Source organism: Cuculus canorus, chromosome 19 (assembly GCF_017976375.1).
Source record: "Cuculus canorus isolate bCucCan1 chromosome 19, bCucCan1.pri, whole genome shotgun sequence".
Lineage (NCBI taxonomy): Eukaryota > Metazoa > Chordata > Aves > Cuculiformes > Cuculidae > Cuculus > Cuculus canorus.
This window is the reverse complement of record NC_071419.1, coordinates 2,804,878-2,828,000: the sequence shown is the minus strand read 5'-3', so window position 1 is coordinate 2,828,000 and position 23,123 is coordinate 2,804,878. Positions and strand designations below refer to the sequence as shown.

General features: G+C 50.6%; 1 protein-coding gene across 2 annotated transcripts; it reads left to right on the top strand.

Moving 5' to 3' along the window:
- The first annotated feature begins 1,408 nt into the window (after nt 1–1,408).
- On the top strand, nt 1,409–8,100 carry LHX3 (LIM homeobox 3). Of its 2 annotated transcripts, XM_054083766.1 has the most exons (6): nt 1,409–1,542; nt 3,717–3,888; nt 4,105–4,307; nt 4,518–4,669; nt 4,764–4,935; nt 6,529–8,100. In XM_054083766.1, the coding sequence occupies exons 1-6, from the start codon at nt 1,473–1,475 to the stop codon at nt 6,945–6,947; spliced, it is 1,188 nt and encodes a 395-aa protein (XP_053939741.1). In that variant the 5' UTR covers nt 1,409–1,472; the 3' UTR covers nt 6,948–8,100. The 2 variants fall into 2 exon arrangements, with proteins under 2 accessions (XP_053939741.1, XP_053939740.1); XM_054083765.1 differs by having other exon boundaries at nt 4,105–4,669.
- The last annotated feature ends 15,023 nt before the right edge of the window (nt 8,101–23,123 follow it).

Sequence of the window (23,123 nt, the reverse complement as noted above, 5' to 3'; positions counted from 1 at the left end):
TCCTGACCCAACCGCGGGCTCCTGCAGCCCTGCAGGACCCAGAGCAGGCAGGAAGGCAGCCTGGCACCCAGGGGTGCTCAGTGGTGGTGCTCAATGCTGGTGGTGCTGTGATGTTGGGACCCTCAGGAGCTCAGCACTGGGTCCACTCCCCCCCAGGTACCCCCATGTGCCGGCGAAAGTCCCCGTGCTGCTGTCCGGCAGGAACATATGTGTGTTTGGAGGCTCCCGCCCCTAAGCTGCTTTTATTAATTTGTAATCCCCCGCGAGCAGGAGGTAAAGGGATTCAGGGGATTAATGGGCTCACAGTAACAACCACAATTATCAGCTCCGGCTGCCTGGGGCAAGCGGGGCACACACGCATGTCTCCCCCGGCGCAGACACCCCCATGGACACATGCCCACACCTCTTTACACACATGTAAACACCTCTGCACACGCAGACACACAGACGCCTGCAGAGCAGAGCACAAACACTCAGGGACAGACATCGGCACACGCACCTGCACACACAGAGAGAAATCTACACACCCCATCATGCTCAGCCCTGTGGATACACTGGGCACACACCCACCCTCGCACACACAAGTGCACCCACACACAAACAAGCACACGCTGGTGCCTACACACACAACTGCAGACACAGCCTTGCACGTGCACAGCCTACAACCCTATTTGCACGTGTGTGCTAGCACATGCACACCCCCATGTGTACATACGTGCCAGTGCATGTATGTACCCCTGTATCCCTGTGTGCACACGCATGCTAGCACACGCGCACCCTGCTGCACCCCACAAGTACACACCTGCTTGGACACGCGTGCACCCCTGTCCCCCTGCATGCACACACATGCTAGCACAGGGGTGCACCCCTGATCCCTGTGGACACGTGTGCTCCTGCACACCCACACCCGCTTGCACATACAAATACACACAAACACACGTGCACATCCATGTCTGCCCCACCCTCAATTAGTGCAATTAACCCCTTCCAGCTGCGGGGCGCTGATTGCCACGGGTCAGATACAAGTCCTCATCCATTACCTCTCAGCTCTCATTAACTAATTAGTGGAGGAGGGTGAATACACTCGCACACACACACTCACACACACGTCGGGGGAGACCCAAGCCAGGGGCACAAACGAAATCCGGGCGCGGGGGCGAGCGGGGGTCGCGGGGTCCCGGGGAGGAGCCCCTCCCGACGGCAGCTCCCACTCCCCCCCAGCCCTGCCGCGGTGCTGCCCTCGGGGACCTCGCGGGGGCTTTGCGTTTTCCGGCTGCAGCCTGAGCCCACGCTGTCGGGAGGGGCGGCCCCGGCCACGCGTGGGACGGGGGGACACTCAGTGCCGCCTCCCCTCCCGCTTTTGTGATGCTAAGGAGCCCCGCGGGGCCGCCCCCCGCCCGCCCCGCCCCGCGCCGCTCCCTGCGCTCCGCTCCGCGCCGCTCCGCCACTCCGCACCTCGGACGGCGCCCGCGATGTTGCTGGAACGGGTCCGTGCCGGCTCGGAGAAGGCAGCGGAGCTTTGCCCCTTCCCGCGGAGCCCAGGTGAGGGAAGAGGGACTGCAAACCTCCGCGTGCCCCCTCCGGTAGCGGCTCTGGGAGCCCCGGTGGGAGCGGGAACCGTCGGGGGTGGATGAGGGGAGATCTGGTGACCCGACGGCACCGGGGGTTCCATCCCGGTTCTCTCCCTCCCGTTCTCTGCCCCCTCATCCCCGACACTCGAGTCCTCCCCTCTGCCCCCCGCGCCCGTTCGGGTCCCGTCGGGTCTGACCGGGGCTCTCCGCCCGCTCCGGGGGACCCAGCGGCTGCCTCCCCGTGCCCAGCCCCGGGCTCTCCTCCCCGCGGCCCCGCCGGGCAGGGACGGGACAGGGGCTTTCTACCCGCCGGTTCCCCCCGACGGCGGGCAGCCCTGGGGCCACCCTTCCCAGCCCCGAGCCTGCTCTTCCCCCTCCGGAGAAGCTCCCGTTAATTCCTCCTTTCCCTAAAGGTTTTTTTTTTCCCTCCCCGCTAACGAACGGGAGCAGCGCTGTCGGGGCGGGGGGAACGGGGCACCGGGGGTCTCACCGGGGACAGGATCCGTCCCGGTTCTCGCCAGCATCGACCGCGGCCAACGGGGGCTGGAAACCAAAAGAACGGGGAGCCGGGGCGGGGGCACCGGGGTGTCACCGGGAGAGGCATCGACCCCGCTGTCGGGACGGTGCCTCCGGTTTGTCTTTCCGTTTGACCCGGCGATCAGGCGATGCTTTCGCTGTCGGGGTAAAGGAGGCGACACGGCCAAAGCGAACCCCGCCGCGGTAGAACGACCGTCATCAAAACACCGTTTGCCGCAGGACTCGATGCCCGTTCAGGGACCGCCGTCCCCGGCTCCGTCGGGGCGGGAAGGGCTCACCGGGGCGCGCGGGTAGTGCTCTCGAAGGGTTTACCCCTTGAAAAAAACAGATTTTCGGCTCACAACGAGCTGCCCCGCGCCAGGCCCGCCGGGGGGGGTCCCCGCCCGGGTTTCGTTGCGGGGCGCCCCAGAGGGAAGGGGCGGCGGGAGGGGATTAAATACAGCGCCCTGCCCGGCGCTTCGGACCGGCACCGGCCGCTAAAAATAACCCGCTTTGGCCAACTCAATCCCCTGCGCCGCGGGGGTGGGAGCGGCGGGGAAGGGGGGAACAGCGCGATTTGGGGAGCGGCGGCTCCGCATCCCATCCCGAGGGGGGCAGCGGCGGGGCGGGGGGCGCTGAGCCCCGCGGAAGATGCGCCGGTGCCCGCGGCCCTGAGCGAGTCGCCATGCAGCGTAAGAGCCGTGGGACGGGACCTCGGCTGTGCCCCGTTACCGAGCCGGTGCCGGTCCTCCCCGGGCATCCCGGGGCCGCTGGTTTTAGCGCTGCCGTTATTGGGGTTATTTGTTCGGACGCGGTGAATTGTTGAGGAAACGATTATATCTATAACGGGATCATCTCCAGCTCTACCCCTGCGCTCAGCGATACACCTCTGTATAGTTCCGTATCCCTATCTTTATGTATAGATTCGCTTCTGTCTGCATCCATCTGTATCTACGCGTCTATATATCTCCCCATCTGTATCTATACTGATATATCTATATTTACGTACCTCTATTTCCACATTTTACCGACCTGCCTATAACTATACCTGTATACAGATATCTATAGATTTATGTTTACATATCTGTACATTTTCGTTCTCCATCTACTATATCTGTTCGGTTTTATATCTCTATTTTTCTATATCTGTAGCTTTATATCACCTCTTTCTATATCATCTCTGTCGGTATCTGCAGGGCGACTGGACAAGCTTAGGGTGTTTTTATTTTCTGTGTAATTCTCGTAATTTCTGTGTAATTCTCGTAGTTCTTCCCCACTTTGTCTGGGCTAACCTGCCATTATTTGCAGGTTGATTTTAAAAGTGTAGGAAAAGGAAAAAGAGCCTGGAACAATTGCAATGCAACTTTGCCGGTGGCTCGGCCGGGGGAGTTAATTCTGTTCCCATCACTTCCCTTCTCGTTTTCCCCGGTGCCTTCAGGCGCTTCCCCGGTGTGCACGCCGCGGGGAGAGGCTCACACGGTGCCGCGGCAACGAATTTCAACGAATATTGCATTTTTTTTCGAGTTCGGGAGGCAGCAACCTCTGGGGCGGCGGGCCGGGCTGTCTCGGGTGGTAGCGGGAGGCATCGAGGCCATGGAGAAAGGGCTGACGGGGTTTTCTTCCCCGCAGAGATCCCGCTGTGCGCCGGCTGCAATCAGCACATCGTGGATAGGTTCATCCTGAAGGTCCTGGACCGGCACTGGCACAGCAAATGCCTGAAATGCTCCGACTGCCAGACGCAGCTGGCCGAGAAGTGCTTCAGCCGCGGGGACGGCGTTTACTGCAAGGAGGACTTCTTCAAGTGCGTGGGGACGGGATGGGAGACGGGGAGAGAGCGTTCGGGGTTCGGTGTTCGGGGTGGGTGACAGCACCGCGGAGAGGACACGCGTGGGGTTCAGCACCGCGGACAGCGGCACGGCGGGAGGGTTCAGCACCGCGGACAGCGCCGGGCCGGGGGGAGCTCCCCCCACTCCCGCCGCGCTCAGCCGCCGCCGCCGTTTGTCCCCCCCTCGCTCAGGCGCTTCGGGACGAAGTGTGCCGCCTGCCAGCAGGGCATCCCCCCGACCCAGGTGGTTCGCCGGGCCCAAGACTTCGTTTACCACCTGCACTGCTTTGCCTGCATCGTCTGCAAACGGCAGCTGGCCACCGGCGACGAGTTCTATCTCATGGAGGACAGCAGGCTGGTCTGCAAAGCGGACTACGAGACGGCCAAGCAGAGAGGTACCCCCTTTTCCCGTCCCTCTCATCCCTCCAGGGCAAGAGGGAGACTGCCCGGGGCCCTTCCGTCCTCCGGGACACGCTCATGCAGCGGGCGGGAGGGGTGCCGGGAACATCTGCTGTCAGGGGGCGCGGCTGGAGGGACAACCGGGACCCCACGTCGCTGGGGATGCTCCGCGGTGACTTCTTCTCTAACTCTCACCGTGTCGGCAGAGGCTGAGTCCACGGCCAAGAGACCCCGCACCACCATCACGGCCAAGCAGCTGGAAACCCTCAAAAACGCTTACAACAACTCGCCCAAGCCGGCGCGGCACGTTCGGGAGCAGCTCTCGTCGGAGACGGGGCTGGACATGCGGGTGGTGCAGGTGAGACGGGGCGGGCCTCGCCCCGCGCCGGGGCCGGGGCTGGGAAGGAGCCTGTCCCGGGCGGAGCGAGCTCCTCGGCCTGCCCTGCTTGCAGGTCTGGTTCCAGAACCGCAGGGCCAAGGAGAAAAGGCTGAAGAAAGACGCGGGGAGGCAGCGCTGGGGTCAGTACTTCAGGAACATGAAGCGTTCCCGAGGGACCTCCAAATCCGACAAGGACAGCATCCAGGAGGAGGGGCCCGACAGCGACGCCGAGGTCTCCTTCACAGGTCGGTCCCCGGAGCTCCGAGCGCGGTCCCTGCGAGCTGCTGTCCGTGTCGAGGCTCCTTCCACCCCCTCGCTGCCCCGTTAATAATTTTCAACCATAATATAATGAGGGAAAGCGAGTGCCGGAGGCTGCGCGGCCCCTGCGGGGAGAGGGGGGGGGGGAGATCCGCGCAGCTAGGGGCAGCGGTGGCTGAGGAACCGCACGGGAAACTCCGCTCCTTCCCCGCCGGGGCTGTGTGGGACCCCCAAAAAGTGGAGGGAGAACTGGGAGAGCTGCCGGGCAGGTGCTGGGGGTGTCAGAGCCGCTGCTCCCGCACAACCTTTCAACGGGTCCCCTGGAAATACGAAAAAAAACAGTCCAGGATAACCGAACATTTCCATGGGAAAAGTACATGGGATACTTTTCCCCCCCCTCATCTTGTTTAGGGGTGGTTTTATTTGTGTAGCTACTAATTAGGACCATTCCCAGTTCTGTGAGAGTTGTTCGCTCGCCTCTGCGCTGTAAAAGGGAGATTGCTGCGTCTTCGGAGGTTTCTGCGTTGAAGGGTCCTATTTTTGGAGCAGTGATTTTTGTTGATAAACTCAGGGGCACAGACACTCTGGCTCTTACCCTGTGTCCCCTTACTGTGCACGGCCCCAGCTCCAGCCCAGAGCTGCCTCAGGTGGTCTCTGTCAATGTTCTCTTCTCTGTTCTACCGCAGTACCCACATGTGCGTGTGTGTCGTACTCAGGAATAGGGGAGAAGAGCTGAAATGCAAAAGTCTGTGTACATATTTACATTGATACACGTCCGTAATGCATATATGTTCATGCATACAGAGATTTTCATCTCACCTTCTCTCCCGCGTTCCTAAAACTATTTGATTTTCTAGTCTGTTTATACACACTGGGCATCAGCATCATTAAATATGAATAGACTATAAATAATAACTTAAAAACTGTTGAACAATTATTGATAGCTTGATGCCACGAACAGGTTTGTATCCTAGGCAACAGAGCAGCCCTCACTGTCCATAAAGCCCCTAACGAATGCAAACAATTTTTGCTGGTAACTTTAAAAATATCGCTCATTTTTCAGAAGTGTTTTGAGGTCATACAAATACATTTCATTCGCCTGTGCCTGAGCAGACAAACGCTGCTGAGATTTAATACCTTTTTTTCCTGAGCAATGGAGAGGTTTTCCTGCATCAGTGGGTGCTCAGGTAGCTCCTAAAAATGTTATCAAAATTCAAGATAAACCTCAACAACAAATAGAAGTGCAGAACAAAAGGTGGAAAAACGTTGAACTCGCATCCTCCTTTACAGGATTATTTTTAAATCACAGTCTTATATTTTAATATGTACTTTTCGTGCACATTTTTCAAATCCAAAATATATTACATGTTTGTACTCAGCAAAAAATAATCTCCCGTGTCCTTCTTTGAAGATCTGTCAACAGCGATGGGAATAATAAGGAATTACAAGTAGCAACTGCATAGCTGCTCAGCTCCCATCCATCTAATCTATTTATACCCAGAGCCTGCAGGAGCTCCCCTGTGACCGCTGCCAGCCGTGGCCATTGCTCTCCCAGTAAAACCAGCCTATTTCCCTTTCAGATGAGCCCTCTATGTCCGAAATGAGCCATTCCAACGGGATTTACAGCAATCTCAACGAAGCATCCCCTGCTCTGGGGAGACAGGCTGGGACCAACGGGAGCTTCGCTCTGGATCATAGCGGCATCCCAGCTCAGGACCAGTACCATGACCTGCGATCCAACAGCCCCTACGGGATACCCCAGTCACCGGCTTCCTTGCAAGCGCTGCCCAGCCACCAGCCTTTAATCTCCAGCTTGGTTTACCCAGACAACGGCTTGGGCATCATGGGACAAAGCGGACAAGGGGTGCCCCAGTCCATGAGGGTCCTGGCTGGGAATGGACCCAGCTCCGACCTCTCCACCGGCAGCAGTGGGGGATACCCAGATTTCCCTGCCAGCCCGGCCTCTTGGCTGGATGAAGTTGACCACGCTCAATTTTGATACAGGGTCCACCACCATGCAGTGGGAAGGGAAAGGACTCGGTGCTGTTAACGTCATCTACTCTTGGAAATAAAGGAAGGACAAACTGGCTGCCGAGCGAGGCAGGAAAGCACGACAACATGGAGAGAGCGGACTTGCTTTCAGAAGGCGACCCAGCAGTGGGTTGGCAGAAGACAGTGGGCAAAGGCAGCTTCCCTGCAGTGATACGGAGCATCCAAACGAAACTGATTCTTGTGTCTTTACTAAACACCAAGACTTGTGCTTTACAGATTTGATATAAGGTATTTTGCTTTCTGTTGTCAGTGCATTCTCCAAGGCAAGGACTTGCTTCATCACCCATCCACACCGAAACGTTTTAAAGAGAAAAAAAAAAGGTCCTCATCCACGGTAAAAGGTGTGACAATGTCTATATTTCTATAGGAGAAATGCTCATAGTGAATCACGTCAGAAACCCATGGTAGAAAACTCTGTTCTTCCAGCTGATTTTTTAAAAGCGCGCCGAAGCGGTATGTTTTGTTTTATTTTGAATTTACGTTAACTTTTCTAAAATGAAATGCTCTTTCACATGCCAATCATTTATCAACAACCCTTTTCCTTTGTAAAATGGAAATCATATGTTAATTCTGCTTCTCATCTCTTCGATTTGTAGATTGGTAGTTTGATTCTTCCATATAAAGCATTAAACCGTGAATAGATGTATTTATTACCAAATAACTACACTTTTATCACGAGGTCAAGAGGTGATTTTTCTTGACCCAGGAACACTAGCGGCTCTGGGCTGTGAATCTTATGCTTTTATTTCAAATCCCTTTGCAATGGTTTTACTGCAAAGTGTCTCAAAATTCACCCTGATGTCTTGTTGCCAAATACCTTCTCGGGGGGTGGTTGTCTCTCAGCAGGAGGGTTCAGCCGGTTTAGTTCAAGCCATTCCCCAGACACCCCAGGAGCGTGTTGGAGTGAGCACACGCTTTCCGGGTGACCCTTCTCTGTTCCACGTGTTTGTATGTTTCCGCAGATATCATGCGAGCTGATTGTGAGGAAAGGCAAGACACTATGTATATTATCTGTACAAAATGATTGAATTAACTGTAGATTATGTGAATGTCCAGTGTCCTTTATTTAAATTCTCGCTTTCTCTCTGATGATCAAATACTTCAAGATTACAAATAAATTCATCAAACTTTAAACAGTCTTTTGCTAAATTCACATCAAAAGCATCGATATAGGCAAATACAATACCTGAAACTAAGCCCTCACAACTCAATGCCGTGATTCAACGAAGGGTAGAAATGCACTTTGCCTTTTTAATAGAGGAACAATCCCACTGATGTAAAAACGCTTTGACAAGCTGAAACAAAAAAAGCACAGTTTTGGAGGCTGGCAGTCCTGGAGACATCCAAAACTCCTGCTTTATGCAGGCACAGGCTTTGGTTGTGGTCAAGCAATTTTTGATGGATTGTGGTTATTTATTCCACACTAGAAATATGTAAAGCAGAAATCTGTGATGATAGGAAATGGCAGGGAAATACTGTCTATGTGTGAGCAAAAAATACTGGAATATTGCAAAGAGAAATCAGAAAGAAAAGGGAAAAAACAAGCCCAAGGAATGAAGCTCGATCGAACACACGCAGCGCTTGTGTGTGTGCACACATGAGAGGCGCACGCACATGTTCATCTTCATGCACAACTGCCCGTGCTCAGCTCCTCAGAGCAGAGCGAGCGCTCTGCTGAAGTCTCTGATTTAGGAATCAGGTGGGAGATGCTTTTTGAAGCACTTGGGCTTTGAGGCTCTCACTCCCCTGGGAAGCCAGGGAATATTTGTACCGGGATCTCCAGTGCATTACTCATCTTTGAGAGTGCGTGAATGGGAGACGGGCAGCCCCCTTGGGCGGGGAGGCAGCACTGGGGATCCCAAGGGAAGAGCTGGAAGGGCTGTGCCGCTCCAGAGGCTGCCGGCGTCCAGCGCGGGGACCAGGTGTCAAGCAGAGACACCTGGGAAGACGGAGCTTTTATACCTCACCTTTTCCAAAGGACACGTCATCACTGCAGGAACTGGGTGACCTGGCCTCGTCGCTGGTCTCTTGCTGTAAACACTCTCGCTGTTTTGCTGCTGCTGTGCGCTTGCCGTCACACCCGGCGTCACTCCCTGCTTTCTGGCTGCTCTGGGCCTTTGCACGGTGAGGCACCGATGCCTCCGGCAGCCAGCAGGTATGGAGAATATTTATGGAAAGATTTAGATTTGCAAATTCCTTGTTGACCCCCAGTGCCTTGTCAGCATCTTTACAGCTTTCCCCCCTTCTATTGCTAATGAATTGCACTTCAGGAGGAGAAACGTGTCCCGTTTTTGCTCTCAGCGAGATCTCAGAAGCCTGCCCAAAGCAAAACAGATACTTACACCGTGCCTTAGAGCTGCGATATTCACTCAACAGAGAAACTCACTCTTTTTTTTCAGGAGACCCAGTCCATGAGTTATGGCAGGGAAGGGAGAAGCCCCACTGTGTGACACTGTGGGGCTTTTGGTGTAAAAACACAGCAACTTGGACCTGGGGTTAATACGCACAAATTTGCTCGTGTCTCTGCTCCACGGGGACGATTTGTGAAGCTCTGTTTCCTGCAGCCAAGGCAGGAATTTGCCTCATTCAGGTCTGAGCTTTCGAGCCCGAGCGCAGAGCCTTCTCCAGAACTGAATAATAAAGAAACCACCGTTGCCGTTATCTCATAGGCACAGAGCAAGGACATTGCTTATTAAATTCATGGAGGAATTAGGAAATTACAGGATTTTAAAAAGCAGATTACAAAACTTCACCCAAACAGAAGACAAGAGTTTGTGTTGTCATAAATTCAGTAGTTTCTGTTCTCTTGCCCTACGATATAGAAACAACGCCTCCCACCTGACCCCCCCCCCCAAATCTGTGTGTTTTGCATCAAAACATTTTGGCAGTTCAAGTATAGAGAATATTTTCCTACAAAAGATTAAAAAAGACTCATTTCCTAAAAAAAAGAAGGAAATAAGAACAGATAGACAGAAATGTAGTTGATTTTAGGATAAGCTGCTGTTATAAAACCACTGTCTGGGATCTGTAGTAATCGAACAAGTATTTTATAGACCTTTTTTTCACCATTTCCCTCCCAGCAAATAACGGGTGCTGTTGTTGCCCTCACTCCTCACTCTGGGAATTCTCAGCGATGGCTGAATTTAAGAAAGGAAGAAATGCAAATTTCCCCGTCTGCCTTTGTGCTTTGCTTTGAAAGGCAGAACGGGCTGAAAGTTGCCCGTGCTTGTACTCGTCTGAACTCGGAGAAGAGCTCCCCGAACATCCTAATATAAAATTCAGGGATTGCTTTTCAGCCTCTCCTTTCAGGGCTGAGGCTCAAGGATTCCATTATTATAAATGCTTTCTTCCCGTTAAAAAGAAAACCAATTTGAAAGAAGCAAATAAAACGAACGCTACCCACCTGACTGACAGCTTGTAAAACTCAAACAGAATTAGGAGGAAGGGTTTGGGTTTTTTTTGCATTGCTCAATTTGCAGGTGAGCTTTACAGCCCCTGATGATCCGCGTGAGTGCAGGACTTTTTTCTGTGCTTTTAGCGCGGAAAACCTAACAACTGAACCTTTTTTTTTTTTCCCAAACAGCACATTCATCTTTTAGAAGCAATTGTGCCTAAACTTACATTCCCTACGGATGCAAGAAAGTATTAGATTTTGTGTCAAGTAATACATGTTATTTTTCTCTTATTTAGATTTCCTCTATGAAGCCAATGAAACCAACGCTCTCGTGCTGGGAGGGAAAGGCACCACTGTTAAATATTTTCAGCAGCAGCTGCGGGGGTGTCAGCTTCGCGATGGGACCTGTTTCTTGCAGCGGCCGAGGCCGCTTGGCGCTTGCAGCAGGCAGTAACCCAACGCCTGGGAGCGAGCAGCGAGGCCAGTGGGATCTGTGAGCTGGGAGAGCGGCTAATCCATCCGGCTCGGCTCATACAGCTTCTGCGGGAGCTACAGCTTCTGGAGCCGGTGGGAGCCGAGCTGGGGCGTGGAGGGTTTGTCCAGCCTGAAAAAAGGGGAATGGTGAGGCAAGAGGGGGATGTCTACAGCTGGGGATCTGGGGTTGGCCTGGAGACAGCCCTCTTCCTTGGGGTGAAGGGCTTGGGGGCATCAGTGCCCCTTTTTGGACACTTCAGTGCACCTCTGAGGATGTAAGCCCTCACCTACAGGGAGCAGAGAAGTTATCTGAGGCCAGGTCATCCTCAGGGTCCCCTCCAGCTTCTCCCAGATGGGTCAGAGCCTCCGAGCAAAGGCGTTCGCACCGCTCTGCACATCCTACCTTGCCTCTCCCTGAAAGCACCAAGGGCTGCGGGAACGCGGCAGGAAAGCAAAGACCGGCGTGATTTATACACTGAAATAACATTTAAAAGCAGCAAATGACTTTGTTAAAACCTGACAAGAACACTAAGCTACGAGAAAAAAAAAGCAAAGGCATTTAAATTAATGTTTTCCCCTTTCTGACATCTTTATCATGTCTGTAGGTGGGAGCGCATTTTGCACTAAACTGCACATGCAGGTGTTTGTTGGCACATGGGTGTAGTGGAAAGGGAACAGACCCTGGGGAAAATGTTGATTTAGGACGTGGAAAGCGCAGCTTTTGTGCTCAGTATTCTGCAGTCTGGGGACGAAAAATAATTTAATGGCCAAATCTGCAAAGCTTCTGGATTTAAATGAACTTTTCCCCGTAAGAACACCGGCAGTCTCTGCACATCATTTTTCTTGCACAATAACCGTCTATGGGGGGGCGGGGGTGGGTGGTGTCTCTGGAAGGTATGTGTAGTGTCCATGGAAAACCCAGACCATGATCGCCTGACAGAAGATGTTATTTAAATCATCTTCTCCGGTTTATAAGCAGAAATTACATTTCGGCTATCAAGAAATTTTCTTTCCATTTTGAATGAAGACTTGGATAATTTTTAACAAACAAATAAAAGAGGTCTGGGGCAGCTATGGGGGCTCTGGGTCCAGGCATGGACCAGCATCATCCAACGCACCCTCACTGCTCTTCCAGGGCTCTGGGAACACCCATGCTCCCTAGAGAGGAGTATCCAAAGGGAGAGACCTGCGTCCCTTCCCACACAGCTGATGACCTGACTGATTTCCTGGGGATGAAGCACTGAGATTCCTGCTCTGAACACAGGAAAAACAGAGAGGGAAGCTAATAAATGGCTCAGCCTTGACTCACCAGGAACGTTTTTTGACACTTGTATGTAATCCAGAGCTGCCTGCTAGGGTGAAAGAGAGATCCCAGAGCTTTGGAGTCAGTAGATATTCCGGCAAAAATGCTGCATTTGAACAGGCAATTTTGCCCATCAGCAGCCCCCAGTGCAAGCAAAACCCAACTCCACACCTTTTTTTAGCTCTCCAGTTATTTTTCCCCTGTGGTTTGAAGAGCGTCTCCGTCTCTCCAGGGAGGGCAGAGCCACTTGCTGCCAGTATCTGGCCGGACTCACGTCCCGCATCCCACTCCCACTCGGCACTGGCCTCTTCCAGCTCCTATGCAGGAGCTTGAAAAAAGTCTCCGAGTCAGCTGGAGGCGAGTAAATCATTCCTGACAGCTACATCTCTACAGGGCAGTTAGAATTAATGTAACAATTTGGAGTTTAATGAAGCAACAACATGCTGGGCTGCAGAGAATAGCTGGGACCTGCTGCAGTCATATTATAATCCCTGAGGGACCCAAACGGCAGAGACTTCATCAGATGCTGACTTGTTAGGCTGAGCAAACTGTCAGGAGGGAGGAAAGCGGAGCGGCCGGGAGCTGGCAGCCCCTCCAGCTGGGAGACAGCCAGCGTCCGCCAGCTGAGCGCGGCTCGCAGGGACCAACCTGCAGCTCCAAACCCCGAACCATGTGGCCTGATGCCCCGGGGATGGGCATGGATGGGCAGAAGGAGCAGCCCAGGGGATGCGAGGGCACGCCGGTCACACGTTGTCCGTGTTGCTCTGCCCAGAGCTGCACACCAAGGGTCGCGGGGAGCCCTTGGACTCAGGCAGGTCGCACGGACGCTGAATCGGTGTTGTTTGTGTAAAAAAAATACCATCTGAAGCTTGTTGGAAGAGTAAAGAAAATAAACCAGCCTCGGAGGTGCCGGACCGGGGGGAGCTGGGGGAGCAATGTGTTTTGTAAATGAAAACCAGGCTGATCAGTGGCTCTGTACCCAGAAGGCTCTGATTTCCGCAGGAGTAGCAGGTATTCCAGCTGCCTCCGGGATGAGGCCTTTTAAAAACTGCATGAGGGAGGGAAGGGACAAATGCAAATGATTTTGGAGACAATCTCCTGTTTCCCATGTATATACATATGCTCTCAAAGCATTGCAGCGTGCAGCAGCTTGGATGCTTTAAAATAAATCATGCGGTGCATTTTTTTTTCCCCCCCTTTGCTTCTAAATGAAACCGTAGCACAAACCATCATCCCCTCACTTCCAAAACCATCCGTGCTGGTTCTCCTCTCCAGGGCTGGCTCTGTGCGTGTGTGTGGCCATAAACCTCAGCGTGTTTTGTTGTGAAGCCTCATGGTCACCGGCTTTAAGGGCTTGACAGGTTTATAAAGTGCTGAGTGTCCCAGAGGGACGGGGGCACTGTTTGCAGAGAAGATGAAGCGTGCCATATCCAGCTGGTCTAACAAGGCAGCGGGAAATCTAAATTAATTCAGGAATCACGTCTGTTTTTCCAAAGGAGGATGTTGTTCACAATCTATGGAAATAGCACATCGGAATACTTATTAACAGCAGGCACGGGGGGTGCAACTCTAAGCTTCCCTCTCTTATAGTGGTGTAAATCAGGGGGCATTTCACAGAAGTGTAAGGCAGCAGAGGGAAATGGGGGTCCCAGAGCCGAGTCCCCACACAGACAGGAGCTCAGTCCCACACAAACACCTCACATAGGGCTGGGCAGGATTTGGGGTGGAAGGTTTAATTCCCTTTGAAACAGCTGATTTACTCAAACCTGCCTGTAAAGAGGGATCAGCTTCAACAAGTTCCACCTGGGTTCTGCAGGTGAAGCCAGAGGGAAGTTATTTAATGCCTCTTATTCCCAAGGCTGTGTCCTTGCTGATTCCTGGCTTCCCTCAAGCACTGTGGGGTCACTCTGCACTGACTGTTTGGGACCTGGGACTGAGCCTTCCCTCTGTGCTGAAGGTCAGTTGTGTGCGCTGTGGGGCTGGTTTGGGGGGAAGCTGCTGCAAGTTCACAGGCTGTTGGGCTGATCTCATCTCTGGAAGATGCTGCCTGGTGTTTCCCCAGCATCTGTCCTGGTGTTGGTCTTGCTCGTGACTAAGGACTGTGCATCTTTATATCCATGGGCAGGTTGGTTCTCAAAGTGTGGTTCTTTTTTCAACTACAACACCTCAAAGCAAACCTCGGGCGAGCTCATCTTGGTGCACAGTGAGCCTTTACTTTAGCGCCAGCCTGGGTTTGAGGGGTTGGAGTTGTTTGCTGGTTCCTTTTTGTGATGCCACACATTGCTGAGTTGCACCTGCTTTTCATCCTCTATGCTGTAAATTGGACTAGGATTTATTTTCATTTGTTTTGTTTTCCCAAATACAAATTATAATTGGAAAAGAAGGAGAATTTCTAGAGCCTGGATGCTCAAATTCCTTCTTGCTTGCTCCTGGAGGGAGTCCTACCCTGGGTCTGCTGCTGCCTCATCTGTAGAGGCTCTGTGTGCTGGGGATGGGAGGGTCCTGGCAAACGAGAGGGACAAACCAAGCTGTGTTTGTGTGTGTAGAAGAGGAGGGATGGTGATTCCCTCTGGCTGAGGAAGGGCTGAAGGTTGTGCATCTCTGCACCAGGACCATTGGTTTCTCAGGTGCAGTGGGATGGAGGTCCCAGAGCCCAGGTGGTGCCTGAGGATGACTGAGCAAAGCGAGGCTCTGCGTGCTGAGCAGACCAAGGAGGCAGATGGTCTGTATGTTAAAAAGATATTTGCTGTAACTATGCTCTTTAGAGAGTTCAATGAAATATCGCACGTGGTACAGGGTATCCTGCTTGTCTCGGTCAGGCCCAGTTCAGGCTCAAGTCTAGCAGCAACTGCTCTGACCAGCCCTAACCCAGAGCCATCGCGAGCCTTTAGCTAAATGAGAGAGGATTTGGACAGCAGATCTCCCTGATCGGGAACGGAGCTCCGGTTGTTGAGTTTATGTTGAATTGGCTTCATAGTAAATGGGGCTTTTATGAGAGCGATTGAGCAGGAGCAGAGCCAGAGCCCGCTTCTGTTCCTCGCCACCAGCAGCACTTAGCACAGGCTTTTCATTTTCATTTTCTGAACACACTCTCCTCGCTGTGGTCTGTTTCTGACAGGAGGCTGCCACGAACTTCAAAATTAATTTTCCTGGACTACCCTAATCATTGTAGTTGAAACATCCCCTTGTTATGCTCTTATTGGGACTTGACTCTGGGGGATGAGAGCGTTGTGATGAACCTGCCTGATGTGGCAAAATTAAAACTTATTTTGGTTTTAATTTGTACTAATCATACACTCAGAAATAAAGAATTGGTCCCTCAAGTGTTTTTCTGGACTAGAGGACCAAGCTCATTTATTTGCATTGATTAATATGCTGCATGCTAATTGTGGGATGCTGATATTAGCTGTGCCGCAGCAACAGGGGCAGTGTAACCACACCGAGTCAGTCTGGAGACATTGCTGTAGCCCAGATCATCGAGATACAGATTTGTGCAGGTTTTTACCACTAGATTTGCCAACAGAAAGATAACAATTTTCAGAAATAAATTCCCTTGTGTTAACTGAAGCATTTCATTAAGTTAGAAGAACGCTAATTGGACATGCTTTAGTCAGATGGGATAATTCTTTCCCCCTTTGATATAAGGAGTAGAGCATTAAGTCCTATATGCAAATTCCACTGTTCAGACCAAGTGCAGTGCAATGCAGTGGGGTCCTGAGCAATGAGGAGAATCCACAGGAGCTGCCGCTGACATAACTGTGTGCTCAGTTTAGATCTTTGTAGGATGGTGCCTGGTGTCAGGTCCGGCTGCGGTGGGCACCCACAAGACGTGTCCTTGTGCCCCAACAGCTGTCCCAGGTGTAGGAACCCTCTCCATGCCTGAGGGAGAGGTGCTGTGCTGGGTGAGGTGTCCCACTCCACCTGAGCTGTCTGCGCTTTTCCTTACAGCACCAATACACTTGGCATCAGAGGGAGGCAGAGACAGGAGATCCAGGGCTTCAGGGTGTGAGGAACTTCTTCACCCATGCATTTGCAGGGCTTTTGGGTCCCAGCACAGCCCTCGAGTCAAAGTGAGCCTGTGTTTCTCCTTCAGGCGTAGCACAGGTGGAATACGATCGCTGTTGCGGCTCTGAGGGTTGACACATTACTTGTCATTAATAATATATCAAGTGAAGCTGGGATCGAGTTGCAGTGCCTCGGTACAGTTGTGCTTTCCCTGCTGTGCCCAACAGGCTGCAGGGAGAGGGCTGGGACACCTCGGGTGGAACTGGGGTGCCTGGAGTGGAACTGGCAGCAGGAAGGTGAAGGCTTATGAGCCAGAACTGAGGGGAAAGGAATTGCTTGGGAGTCACCTGCTTCCAGCGTGGCAGGCGTTTTCCTTTCTGCTAGTCTTGGCAGAAATACCCAGAAGGTCCGCAAAGGATGGAGGAAGGGAAAGGCAGTCTTTCCTTTAAGACTATTCCCGCTTCTGCTGCAGTTTAGGGCAGGGAAGGTGTCAGGCTTTAGCCCACCCCAGGGAAGGGCTTTGTGAATTAACAGGTCTTTGCACCAGCACTCGAGGCAGAGCCGTAGTTACAACGTGCGGCTCCAAACTCTGTTGGGTGTTACCTGTGCCCCATCACGCTCGTGTGCAAGGGAATCTGAAAGATCCCTGTGCCGATAGCTCTACTGGAGACACAGCTATAGCTCCACACGTGCCTGCGAGGGCGTTATATATAACACACACGCTGTGTGTCGGGCCCCGTGGGTTATGTGTATGTGACACTGCCTCTCACCAGGCAGCCAGCAGTGGGTGGAGACGCCAGTTACAGATTGGAAAGTAAAGCCAAGAGTTATCTCGGGTATTTTTCAGCTGTCACAGACCAACCTGCAGTCTGATGGCAATTACCAGCGTGGAGGTCAAATTCATCTTTGAGGAGTGGAGTTGAAGGCTCATCTGCTTGAGGCAGAAAGACACTGGTGGTTAAGAAAATAAAGCAGGTTGCATTAGCTGTGTTTTGGGGAACTGTGTCACTTCCCACAGATCAGTTAGTTGCGCTAATGAGAAGGCTCACTCTGAAGTCACCTCTCCTCCATTAATTAAAGCTGTTTGGTGTGAAGTAGTGAAGAGGAATTGAGGAAGGGCTCTTGAAGCAGTTACAGTTCCATAGATGCTGCTGAGTATCCATTATGGCCCGTGAAAGCCTTGTCAACATTTTTCCAAGGAAGAATGAAAATGTAAATAACTTTAAAATGATTCAATGTCACTGTAGTATGGAAAAAGGTCATGCTGCTGGAGCCCATTCATCTCTTTTGCCGATTTAAAGAGCTTTTTTCCTATTATGTTTTTTTGAAATTAATGTTTTTAAACATTACCCAAAGTAATGTTAACAATCATGGGGATTATGGGATTGATCGTTACACAGGCTGGGATTTAAATTGGAAAAGATTTGTTTTAGGTAGTTGTTGGGGGGAGGTTAAGAGAATTTCTGATTTATTACTTATAAAAATGCTTGCATGATGTAATGAAAAGACAAAATCCAATCCTGAGTTCCTTTACAAGTATGTGGGTAGAATATTTCTTAGGAGAGAATTTGGGATTGTGGAAGCAGAGCTTGTGTGTAAATGTGAAAGTATGGTAATGTGAGGTGACCCTGAAGGCACGGTGCCCTTTACTTGCAGATTAAGGGTTGAAGGGAAGATAGGTCGGACGTTTGGTTTTCTCTTAGCCCTGTGTAGTGCTGCTCCTCACTGCCAAGAGGGCATTTGGGTCTCTGTGCTCCTGGCAGTGCACAGAGTGCACAAAGACTGGCAGACTTCTGTACATGTAAAGCACTCTCCAAGGATGCAGTCCAAGCGCAAAATCTGGAGTTCAGTTCTGCCTGGTGTCACCATCAGCTGGGACAGGAATGATCAGTTGTGGGTTTATGGTACCTATGACCTCCAACTTCAATACCGAGTAGGACAGGTTGGATGGAGCGAGCTTTGAGCAACCTGAGCCAGTGGGAGGTGTTCCTGCCCATGGCAGGGGGTGGAACTGGATGATCTTTAAGATCCCTTCCAACCCAAACTATTCCATGTTTCCATGAAGCGCAAAACATCGCATGGACGCAGAAGAGGAGGCTCCTGATCGGAGAAGGGTGGCCAGCAGGGACTGTGGAACTAAGCTGAGTGTTAAAAAACAAGGTTCAGGCTTGTCAGTGTGTTTTAAAGAAAAACACTTGGAAAGAAGGGTGTAAAGACCTTTTTTTGTTGCATCTGACAAGGGAAAGCCCCACATCCGTCCCTCAAAAGGCGATAATGCCGGGATGACAGGCTGTCAGGGAGGATTGGATGTGGCTACCAGCTCCTGCGGTGGCAGAGCACAGCCCACATTACAAGGTGGGCCAGGACCTTCTTGTTAGCCTTGTCTGCTCTAGCTGTCTGCAGCGATGCCGACTTGAAGATAATCTCCACCTGAGTCATTTCTGACTGTGAAAATGGGTGATGCTTGTGAAAAGCTTTCTGCTCTTCTGCACGGGAAGAATTTCAACAGTACTGAACCTTAGGTTTAGGGAAGGGGGTGGGGGAAATAGCTGTGCTCTTAATAGAAATGCTTGGCCCGCTGAGCTGTACTTGCAGTTTTCACCTCTGTTGCCCCTGCTACATCAAGTGTGAGGGAGCAGGGGATGCCACAGCTGGTGCTTTGCATGTAATTTTCACCCTCTTGTTAATGACCTTGCAGGGATTAGCATGGCCTTCTCCATATGCCAGTAGATTATGTCTGTTGGCAGCTGCTACTACTGGAGCAAAATGGGATAGTTTTCATTAGGAGTGCTTGACACTAGGTTGCCCTGGGTGTCGTCAATCCTAAACTGTCAGTGCCTTTGAATAAAGCAGTGTACAGATGTGATTTATTAGATGTGTTGCTGCTTTGCTGAAAATGTGGCATTTTCGAGTCAGCAAGGTCTTACAGAAGTGTGAGAGGGATCTTCTTGCTCTTCCCTACGCACTTACCCTTACACCTCACAGGCTCAGTGGGGCTGTCTTGCTGTACTAAATGGAAAATCTGCCCTGAAATGATGGAGTGATGTGGAGACTTGCATGAAACAGCCCCCTCCCCGTGCTGTTCAGTGTGGGTACTCACCAGCAAATATGCGTGTGCTGGTGTTTAGCAGCAAAGACTCTTCTTCAGCGTTGAAACATGACTTGACCTTGAAATGATTTTTATTTTGGTTGAGAAAAATACAAGGTTTGACACAAACCGAGACTGTGCCTGTAACTCTATTTGACAAATTAAGAAAATCAACTGCAATCACCTTCAAATTAGTTTCCTTCTGAGCTGACACGCAGCCGCATGTGATGCTGCCAAGGTTCAAAGCAATTCCATAGATAATTTTCCAAAAGGATGTTAAGGTTCTCTGTTGGTTTTGCTTTCACATCTTCTGCTGACAAAAAAATGAGTTCTTTTGAGCATGGACTTAATCTTTGGGAAAAGGCAGAAATCGCGGAGAGATAGCTCTGGCATCTGGGTGGCTGCAGAGCACAGCAATGTTTTAGTTAGCTAAAACTGCTCCCCAGACAGCGCAGTCGTCTGGCGCACCCCGACATCATCTGAGGGTAAGGAAATGTCTCTATTTGAACACTTGTACCGAGTGGAGCAATTGAGTTGAGCCCTGTCTCTCTGTGACAGGTTAGAATATTCTATAGCCACTTCTTTGTCTTCCCTCCCACTGTTGGTTCCTGAGCTATAGGATTAGTCTTGACTTTTTTTTGGTCAAACGTTGTTTTCAGGTTTACAATGCGAAGCTTTCCTAATTCAAGCAGTGCAGAGGAAGGTCTGGGTTCAGTATTACCTTATTCCTGTAACGAATCGGGGGCATATCCTGAACCTGCAGAATGTTTTTGTGGACTGAGGCAGAAACAGCTCACTTCTGGGGACAGAGTTCGTAGGAGGCAGGGCAGGAGGTGGGTGAGACCCTCATCCAGTGCCAGCTTTGATGCTCCAGAGGCTTCCCTGTTCCCTTTGCCCTGGGAGGAACCAGGCTCTGTTCTGCAAGGTTATTAATCCTCTGTTTATCCTGTTTTAAAATAAGCAGTTTAAAGGAGGCTGAAAAAGATGATAGGCCAGAAATCCATGTCATTCATTTGACTGGCAACAGCAAAGCCTACACCCTCCAGAATGAGGACTTGTGCTCCCCAGCGTGCTGCAGTGATAACTCAGCCCACCCTGCCTGGTGGAGACCTCTTCCTTGGGCAGCGCTGCTCATTTAAAGGGCCTAAGCCTACCCTGAGGACATGAGCATCATCCAGACAGCTTGTCCGCAGAGTTCGGTGGTGTTATTTAGGGCTCATGTCCACCTGACAGACCCATCCGTCACTGATGTGATGTGGCTTTACAGCAGACTTGGGTAAGGGACCAGCTGCTGTGGGGAAGTCCCAAAGCTCTTTGCTCTGCTTGACTTTGTGTTGGCTCTCCAGAAAGAGTCCCACTGTCCGTGCTGAGCAACACTGAGCAGAAGAGCTTCACTGCAGTGTAACTACCTAAGGAGCCTCTTTGCAAACTTAGAAATCACCAATTAACTATCTAAGGCATGCCAGAGGAGGATTAACAGCCATGTAATATGCCAGGTATGATTCATCTTCAGTGAATGTCCCTTATAATCAATAGGCAATTATTTAATGAGTGATAGTTCTGAGTGTATCTAAATTAATAGCGCATGTGGGACATCGGATTTAAAAGTGGTAATGGAATGTTAAATGAATTTTGCTCCTTGTTTATTGCAATACAAAAGCTGATGTTTGTAACAGGAGCAGAGCCGGATCAGCCCAAAGCTGAACATTCACTGCTGAAAAAGCAAAACTGAGACAAACATCAAATTTGAATCAAAAGAATTTTTTGGTCTGTAGTGTAAAACCAGCTGGCCTGATCGCTTTGCTGAGCTGTGTTCCATGGGTGTCATGGGGATGTAAAGGAGAAAATGCCGAGTCCCTCTGTTCCCTGTGGTCCTGCAGGCTGTGGCTCAGACACAGGTGATCTTTGCACTGAGCAGATGAGGCTTGAAGAAAATCTGGGCACAAAATTCATGCTGGTGTTTGCCAGTTGGGTTGCTCTGCTCCTCTTTCAGGCAGGTAATGGTTCCTGCATTGTCCTAAAAGTGAGGCAGATGAAAACTGCTGCAGGGATGTGATGAGTGGCAAGCCTGCTTTCTTTGAAACTTGGATGCAAAATTCCAGTTTCATCATTTTTACAGTAGGATTTTGGGGATTTTCAGCAAAAGGTGATGGTCATTGACAGCATCTGGAGGTTTAGAATTTAAAGACATATTTTTCGTGATTCAAATTCCTTTTTTGATTAAGCTAAGTATTCTCTTAGGTAAAATAATGAGATATTTGAATACACTGGTATTTGCAACAGGAAAATTAATAGTCATGGTAGGAAAGCCTTATTGCTCTTTTCCCCCCACTTTCATTCTGCTCTCATTAGAGAAAAGCTCGCTCCAAAGTTTAGTTAATTATTTAGACTACCGATGTAAACCTTGCTGAAAACATTCTCCTGACATCGTAAGTCTAAATTAGAAAGAGAATTGACGTGTAAACAGCTTTAGCACATTGGTTGTCAGCAGCTTTTAAATATACGACGTGATTTTGGCACAGTTAACGTTCTTGATACCAGGATCGCAATCTCGCGCACTATGACATCAGCCCAGAGGAAGATGTCAGGGTGATGGGTGCTTGTACTGAGACTGAAATCCCAGTTTAAAACTGTTGAGTGCAACTGGGTTCCCCAGCCTGGCCCAGAAGCTGATTGTGTCCCTGTGTTTAGGCCAAGGCACGTGGGAGAGTGGTCAGAGCTGGGCTGGGGCTGGCTGGCTTCGACGGCAGCCGTGTGGCTCCTGAACCTGCCACTCTATTCCTGTCTGCCCCTGCGGTACTCATGGATGAGTCTGGAGGGTGATGGCTTCTCCCTCCGCATCCCATAGTGGTTTGTGCTGATACAGAAGCGTCATCTTTGCTGCAGCATGCAGGGAGGATGCTCCAAATGTTTCCTTTCCCAGAATTCAGCATGCTTTGTAGCTAAGCTTACCAGGAATGAAAACTATTTGGTAGAATATTAGTGTGAGTTAAAAACCTGACTCCCAAATCCCAGAGATGCTCCCTGGGTCATTGCCAGGTTAAAGCCTACCCCAGGGTCTCCTGACAGTGCCAAGGGACCTGCCCTGAGGTCCTGCAGAGAGGGATGCTTTGTTTAGTGGGTGTGGAGGTCCCTCTTTCAGGGACCAATTAATGGTAATAAACTCTGGATTAAGATTAATCCCAAACATGCTGAGGAGTAGCTGTCTCTGGGTAGGAGGAGAACCAGAGGGCTGAGAAGCTACTTTCAGAAGCACCCAGGGACCATCAAGTTAGAAGGCTCTTGATTCTTAACTAGACTTTTTTTTTTTTGAGGTGCAAGTCTAACCAGAAGACACTAAAAAGCAATTGCATTAAATCAAGGACTACATTTGACTTTATGGATTGTTTATGGGGTTTTTCTTTTATTAATTCTTTATCCTTTAATATTACAGAGGATTTGTGTCTCCAATAAATAACGTAAAGTTACCTTACATCCTCTTTGGCTTAAAATTTTAATATTCCTATTGCCCATCTCCATAAAGAAATTGTATTCGAGGTCATTGCATATGTACAGCTGCAGTCATAACCCTAATGGAATTACTATTCGAGCCCAGGCGAGATTAGTATGAACGCCAAGAAACTACCCGTCTGTCGGGGGAAAAGGTAAAAGTTCAGAGTTCAGCTGGCATCCAAATTATTTATCTCCCTAATAACTTAATAGATTGAATATATTACTTGTCAGTGACCCCGATGTACAACAATAAGGACCCCTTGGTTGTGTCAGAAAATATATGAGACTATAATAAGTAGTACTTATGTAGCGGAATAAAAACATATTCTTTATGATAATGAAGTCTCTTCCTACAAGGACAACACAA

Excerpts from the sequence above, each read along its gene's own strand:
- LHX3 (XM_054083765.1), top strand. The coding sequence starts at position 1,473 with ATGTTGCTGGAACGGGTCCGTGCCGGCTCGGAGAAGGCAGCGGAGCTT. Across the intron at positions 1,543-3,716 it reads CCCCTTCCCGCGGAGCCCAG|AGATCCCGCTGTGCGCCGGC; the intron begins GTGAGGGAAGAG and ends TCTTCCCCGCAG. Across the intron at positions 4,936-6,528 it reads CGCCGAGGTCTCCTTCACAG|ATGAGCCCTCTATGTCCGAA; the intron begins GTCGGTCCCCGG and ends TTTCCCTTTCAG.